Source organism: Helobdella robusta (genome assembly GCF_000326865.2).
Source record: "Helobdella robusta unplaced genomic scaffold HELROscaffold_51, whole genome shotgun sequence".
Lineage (NCBI taxonomy): Eukaryota > Metazoa > Annelida > Clitellata > Rhynchobdellida > Glossiphoniidae > Helobdella > Helobdella robusta.
Genome location: NW_008705261.1, coordinates 861,480 through 868,851, shown reverse-complemented (window position 1 = coordinate 868,851; position 7,372 = coordinate 861,480). Strand labels below are relative to the sequence as shown.

Sequence of the window (7,372 nt, the reverse complement as noted above, 5' to 3'; positions counted from 1 at the left end):
TGCCATTTCACCAACAATTTTTTGAAATCCTTTGTTTTTTAATGTAAATGAAGTAAATGGAACCATACTCAAACAAATCATCTCAACAAGTCCTTCTTGAAAAGTACTTGCATCCATAGTGATTGTAACTTTTGATGATGTAAAATATGTGCTCATGTTTTCTTGTACAGTTTTTATTTTTTTTTTAGATGGCGTGGCATCATTTTCATTACCACGTTTTTTATCTGAGGCAGCTTTATCGTTTTCATCTTTTTGTTTTACTAACTCATCATAGATTTTAGGATGATTACGTTTCACATGACGCCAAAGATTAAACTTTTTTGACACACTTGTTCCCATTGCCTGAAAATTGCATTGCACATCATCATTTTTTAGCTTACATCTAGCTGACTTTTTTTGTCCATTTTCTTCTTCAAACTCAAATATATTTTCCAGATCATTTTTCAAAAAGCGACTATCGATTATAGGTGATTGACACAAATTTTGGTTAGAAGTCATATCCGGACCTAATTTAATTTTAATTAAAAATTTAAATTTTGTTAAGAAGTAATGTATTGCTTTTTAAATTAAAAATTATATTATTTAAAAAATTCTCATAAGAATCTTACCTTTGATGTGCGATTACGAATTTACGATTGCAGAAAAAAAGATTAGTGAAAAAGTCCACTAGTGTTTACAAATGGCGTATAAAAGGAAGCCATTGCTTTGCTATGAAAGATTCTAAATATCATAACAAAAAAAATTTTTTGAGTTGAACTAAAAGATACAAAATATTAAAAAATAATATTTTTTTTATTTTTTAACTAAATATTTTTTTTTATTATTGGAGCATGGAGCACTTAAAATTTGTGTGCTCCGGCTCCGCTCACGCTCCGACCAGAATATGGTTGCTCCGATTGCTCCGCGCTCCAGCTCCAGCTCCGCTCCAAAGCCCTGTTTGTATATATCCTTCTATCTATCTATCTATCTATCTATCTGTCTGTCTGTCTGTCTGTCTGTCTGTCTGTCTGTCTGTCTGTCTGTCTGTCTGTCCATTTAGCAGAGTACGGCTTGTAAATAAAATGTTACTTTAATTATTTTATTTTGTCTTCTCATCTAAATTACTAAAGCTCTGATATTAACTCAACGTTTTTTTATTATTATTTCTAAGGTGTTACCAAATAGGCTGGGTTAGCTGGCTGGTATATATTTCATTGCACACGTGTCAAACGACGATTTTCAAATGTTGATCCAGACATATCCAGACATCCATGTCGGACTCATCCTTCCTTATAGGGGTTCGATGAGAATGATGACATGGTGTTATTATAGGATAATACTAATTAGAGTTGATAAGACGATCATAGCGGTGATGTGATGACGGTCATATGATGTGATCGTAACTAGAATTGATAAGATGATGATAGTGATGATGAGGCGATGATGGTGTGGGAAGGATGGAACGATGATGTGTAACACTGCAGGTCCTGATGGGAATGTGGACACCACTTTGTTCGATCCCAGCTGGTTCCAGTGGATGGATAACCTGGATAGCTACCAGGTAGGTCTCTTCGACGATGATGATGAGGTTGATGATGATGATGGTGGAAATGCTGATGTTTTATTGTTATTTATTATTATCAATGTTGTTGTTTTTGATGATAATGATATGATGTTGATGTTTTTGATGTTGTAGTTTTAGTTGTTCTCAGACTAGTTTTTTTTTCAGTATGTCCAATATCTGTAGCATCCTTTCTGCTGCCACCAATGGGCGTTTGCGGGGTTCAGAGAGCTCATTATCTAGTCCACACCTTCTTCATAACTGTGACAAGGCCTGACATTCAAGCCATAGGTGCAGATTGCTCAGTATACTGTTCCGATTCAGCCCTCTCCAGTTGCGACTTGGCCATCCAAGGCTTCCACACCAATTCTGCTACACTTCTTTTTAGTGCCATATATATGGATCTGAGCAATTTTCTGTTCCAGCTCCAATCTGTACCACTAAGCACCCTTAATAAACATAATCAATCAATCTTCGTTTTGCGTCCAGAGACTTGGTTTCCCGAGGTAGGACGTTGTTCTCTTTGCCATCAACTTTTTGCGCCAAATTAGACGATCAGTTGTATCCATTTTATTTAAATTTAGAGCTTTCATGTCTCGCTCGATTGTTTTCGACCAGGACTTCTTTGGACGGCCTTTGGGACGTTTGCCAGGTACTTCAACATCTGCAAGAGAAGTTATGGCACTGTTTCTACTTCGTTTGACATGACCAAATCACCGCAGACGGCGTTGCCGGCATTTGTCCTTTATATCATCTAAACCAGCACGACGCAGGATTTCGGTAGATTTGATGTGGTCCTTCAGACTAATTCGTTGCATCCATCGGAGCATTTTCATGTCGGTTCGTTGAAGTTGTTGTTCCAGTTTGGTTGTCATTGGCCATGTTTCTGCACCATATAACAACACCGGACGTATCACATATTTATAAAGTCTTGATCGTAGTGGTAGTGGAATGTCACGCCGCATCAATATAGAGGCAAGGAGATGCCATTTATTCCAGGCTGCACGTATGCGTGCTCGAACGGCAGCTTCAGCTGTTCCAGTACAATCCAGAACATCCCCTAGATATTGAAACGATTTGGCTTTCTCTACCTTAATGGCTTCGAAAACAGTGCTATTTCGAATTTGTTGTTGTGGATTGATGCAAGCAGGACAAACAAAATTGGACACTTTAGATAAAGAACCAATTATTTTTGAACAACGTTTGTGACACCACTAGTTACACTGCTGACACTTGATTGAATTGTTACCTACACCAGCTTTACAAACTGAACAGGGCCATCATCCAGTAACTGTGGATTGGATGGGTTCACCAGTGTTCATTGCTTTGGGTTTGCTGATGTTGACTTTGAATCCATGATCGGCGAGTCTGGTGTTCCAATCTTCAAACATCTGTGCTGCATTCTGCTCAGACGTGGCTGTTAAAACGATATCATCAGCATATACTAGATTCCAAATGTCACCAGTGCGTATCGGTTTTGTGATTTCTTCCATCACAGTTATAAATAACAGTGGACTGAGAATCGAGTCTTGGTGAACTCCAACGCCGATGTCAAATGCATCTGTGTTTCCAACCGTTGTGCTGACAAGAGTCTTAGTATTCGTATACATTTCCATCACAAGTTGAACAAGATATTCTGGAATGAGTTGTCCACGTAGACTCCACCTGATTGCTTCAAGGGGAGCTCGATCAAATGCTTTTTCAAGGTCTACAAAAATGTGTGATAGTTGTTGATGCTTTGCGAGGTACTTCTCTTGCAGTTGCCGAAGGATGCGAATTGCATCAATTGTTGATTTCCCCGCTAGAAAACCAAATTGATAATTTCCGATTGTGATGCACGACGTTAATCTTCTCTCGACAATTTTCAGGGAGTGTTTTAACAGACGTATACCCCGATATGATGAACAGTTCAATGGATCACCTTTGCCTTTGTATAGCGGGACTGTCATGTCCCTTAATAAACATAAAGAAATGATGGGCGCGAAAAACATATGCCCATATCTAAATGAAATAAAAGGTTATTATAATATCATTATACATGATGACTTTTCAAAAACAGAAATAAACCACACATACACACTCACTTATAAACTTCTAAATAAAATACACACACTCATTTATATACTTCTAAATAAAATAAAATAAAGATAAAAAATAATAATAAAAATAAAATAATATTTTACTAGTCTTTTTTCATTTATTCTATAATCTTCTGGGCGTGTTTGCCAAAATCAATCCCTGCGTCCTGTCATACGTGACACCTATAAATACTGAGATTTTGTCGAAGTTAGTTGAATTTTGAGATTACATGACCACTGTGCTTCTTTTGTGTCAGTTGTAAAGATCGTGGCACCACTTTTCTCTGTGTTTTTAGCTACATTCGGTTTTTGATACTCCATTGTACTAACTTATCTATCTCTTGTTGAATTGTTTGAACCAGCCTCTCCTTTTGGTTGTCTTGTTGTGCTATGTTCCTGTTGCTGTTGTTATTATCACTTAGTTTTTAAGAATTATGTTCGGAAGATATGTTTATTGTTGCTGATGGTTGTGGATGTGATCATCGTACATGCACATGTTTTTATAAATAATTATTTGGTTAACTTGTTGAAGTGAGCGAGTTCGTTCAAATGGTAGAAGTTTCCGTATTTGTGCTATGGAGCGCCTGCCTTGTTTGTTAATAACGTAAATATTTAAATGATTTCCCTTCCTTGTCATTTTTATGAACGAATTATGTTAATTGACTCCGCCCACCAGCCTCAGCTCAAAACATCTTTGAGAGTGAAAATTCAGAAGAAGTTGAGGTCGTTGGATGAACTTTGTTACACACTGAAAAGTGGGGCTGATATGCTGAAAGCTATTTATAAGGTTAGTTGGCTTGTCGGTTGGTCGGTTGATGGGTTTTTGGATGGTCAATTCGCTAGTTGATTGGTCGGTCGGTTGGCTGATTAGCTGACTGGTCAGTTGGTTGTTTGTTTGATTGGTTTGTTGTATGTTTGGTTTATTGATTGGTGAGTCGATCGGTTGGTCGGTTGGTTGGCTGATGATAATGATATGTGTTGTTTTTTATTGTTGTTTAGCGAATGATTGATATTTTTAAATTTAGCCGTTTTTTTCTTGTTTGATTTGCTGGTTAACGATTGCTTGATTGTCCACAGTTTAATTGTTATGTTTGATAGCTTCTTTAATTAGTGAATTAATTTACTGGCTTGTTCGTTGCCTGATTATGAGGTTGATTGATCGAGTGATTGTTCGATTGAATGATCGATTGAATGATCGGATCGAATGATTGGCATGACTTGATTGGCTCTTAAATGTGATTCACACCCCTCCCCCCACACAGTACTTCAAGAGGAACCAACTGACGCTGATGATTGAGAGCAATGACATCGAGGATTTAGGTTATCTTTATCGTCATCACCATCATCATCATCATGTCCAAAAATCACTATCGTCGTCATCATCGTCGTCGTCATTATCGCTTTTATTTCCAGAGCCAACATACGGCCTGCTGACGATTGGTAGGAACGTTCTGCTGAACTTCATGACTGGATTTGAAAGGTTGCATAACAATTCAATGTTTAATGTTGAAGTAAGTGAATGAGTGAGTGAGTGAATGAGTGAGTGAATGAGAGGATTGTCTAACTCATTAATGCAAATATATTAACTTTTATAATGTTTATTTTTAAATTTTACTTCAAGTGATTTTACAAATTCTGAAAAGTTCAACTCTAAAATCATCAACACCACCCCAAACAACAACCACACCACCACACCATCACAACCACAACAACAACAACCGCACCACCACAAACAGCAGCCACACCACAAGCAACCACCAAATGAACAAATTAACAAATTTGTACTCTCCGGTCGACCAACCATTCAAGAAATGGATATCTGTGAGTTTGTTCTACCAGTTATTCTAAACACCGGCTAATATTCAAAATATAGGTTCACCGACAGTGGTGCCGACAAAACAGCGCCGAAAAAATCGCGCACGGCAATATAACGTAAAGACAAAAAGCCGAAAGCCGACGAAACAGCGCAACATGGCATCGTTGGTGAAATTTTGGAGAAATAAGAGCATGAATGTTTTTTTTCTATAAATAAGTTTGCAAAACGCAAATCTCAACAAATTCATTTGATGTTAAGTTAGTTTTTCGAAATAAATTTTTAAAAATACAAGAATAAAACAAAGTTTAACCAAATGAGAGACGTTATTATTATTTTATTATACTAATTCGTAAGAAGTTTTAAAAATGTCAATCACAAAGTCAAACAAACTATGCATTGTGACGTAAAAATTCCGTTCGTGATATGGTGTAACAAGTTGGCAATATTGTTGTTAGACAATATTGTTGTTCAGTTTGAGATATTTGGATTTGCTGGCAGCTTTGTTTCGTTCCCCTGCATTGTACTGAACAATTTTGTTTTCGGCAAACTTTTGTTCTTTGCGGAAGTGATCAATAAGCTTGTAAACATTCGGATGGTGACATTCAACAGAATGCTGAAATGCAGGATGCTATTCATCAACTGAGTTATTGGTTTGTAGCAGGTTCTCTTGCACCCGATCACGAACATTCCTAAATGTCACTGAAAATCTTGCTGTCGCTTGGCGATTTTGTTCTTTACGACCACGACGAACATAATTATCTTCTTATCTGCCCAGTATTCTTACGCTTTTTTTTAACAACATCTGGGCAAGCTTCACTTAGCCCTTCAAATGCTGCGATGACTTGATGCAGTAGTAGAACAAATGAAAGAGCCAGCAGCATTTGTACAAATAATTAAATGTTTTCGTTTTTTCATTATGCAGTTTGGAGATTTTCTCCTTGCACTTTACGCCCGAGGCATTGTCCGAGGTGGAATAAACAAGCAAATAGTTTGAAGTTTGTAAATGCGGTGCTTTTTGCATTTGGACCAGCCTTTTCAAAATCCATTAACATATCCACTATAGATTAAGTTAACGGCTTTTGACATGCCATTTTCACAATTTTGTTCCACTGTTTAAAAAATAATAATTTGCAACAATTATTCTAATGATTTCGCGTTAGCGCATTTAAATTTTGTAATTTCAATTATAAAATATTGACATTTAATAAGTGGTGGTTTCTGAATTTAATTTTTGCGCCGTTTTGTCGAGAAATTTAAGCTTTTTTTTTGTTGAACGCCATTAGTCGGCGCTGTTTTGACGGGTCACCCAAACCATCAGCGTCCAATACTCGTCATAACATTGTTCATTCATTTATTCAACTGGCCATTAATCTATCCATTAAACAACCTGTCCCTCCATCTATTCACCCCTCCTTTCATTCATCCCTTCATGCATCCTTCATCTTCTCATTTATACACCCCTTCATGTATTCATTCCTTCATCCGACCATCCACAGAACGAAACTCTCATCAGCTTCCACACCTGTCCCTCCCCCGACTCCTACGAGTCCTTGAACGACGACGATGCTGGTAGCGATGGAGGAGCCGATAGTGACGATGTGGACGACGATACTGAGAAAGTAGGAGATGAATCTTTTGGGAAAGGAAGGGAGGAGGATGACAGCGACAGTTGCGACTGCAGCGTCAGTGTCAACAGCCATCCGACCGTCGGTACACGCACTCACGCCGAAATAGATACCAGCGATTGTGCTACACGTGCAACTGTTCTGCCAGATGATAACGATACCAACGTCAGTCTCGATAGCAAAAGTTCATCTCGTCCGAAAAGTTTGAAAATCGTTCCAACTGATAAAAACAGGATCAACAACATTAACAAATTAATGGGGGACCCTGTCAGTAACAACAACAACATCAACAACATCAACAAAGCTTCCATTG

At 37.7% G+C, this 7,372-nt stretch overlaps 2 protein-coding genes across 2 annotated transcripts in view; one reads left to right on the top strand and one right to left on the bottom strand.

Annotated features, from left to right (window-relative positions):
* The window catches only part of HELRODRAFT_179013 (hypothetical protein), a gene marked incomplete at both ends in the record, with an annotated part of 2,056 nt that extends 1,558 nt beyond the window's left edge, over window positions 1–498 (bottom strand). The window contains one exon of the mRNA XM_009027874.1: window positions 392–498. Within this exon, the coding sequence (XP_009026122.1) occupies window positions 392–498 (107 nt within the window). The remainder of the gene's footprint in view (window positions 1–391) is intronic.
* Window positions 499–830: 332 nt separating this feature from the next.
* Window positions 831–7,372, top strand: part of HELRODRAFT_179012 (hypothetical protein) — a gene marked incomplete at both ends in the record, with an annotated part of 11,437 nt that continues 4,895 nt past the window's right edge. Inside the window, 10 exons of the mRNA XM_009027873.1 lie at window positions 831–935; window positions 1,235–1,277; window positions 1,464–1,544; window positions 1,676–1,927; window positions 4,295–4,341; window positions 4,881–4,938; window positions 5,032–5,129; window positions 5,355–5,456; window positions 6,357–6,422; window positions 6,931–7,326. Of these exons, the coding sequence (XP_009026121.1) occupies window positions 831–935; window positions 1,235–1,277; window positions 1,464–1,544; window positions 1,676–1,927; window positions 4,295–4,341; window positions 4,881–4,938; window positions 5,032–5,129; window positions 5,355–5,456; window positions 6,357–6,422; window positions 6,931–7,326 (1,248 nt within the window). The remainder of the gene's footprint in view (window positions 936–1,234; window positions 1,278–1,463; window positions 1,545–1,675; window positions 1,928–4,294; window positions 4,342–4,880; window positions 4,939–5,031; window positions 5,130–5,354; window positions 5,457–6,356; window positions 6,423–6,930; window positions 7,327–7,372) is intronic.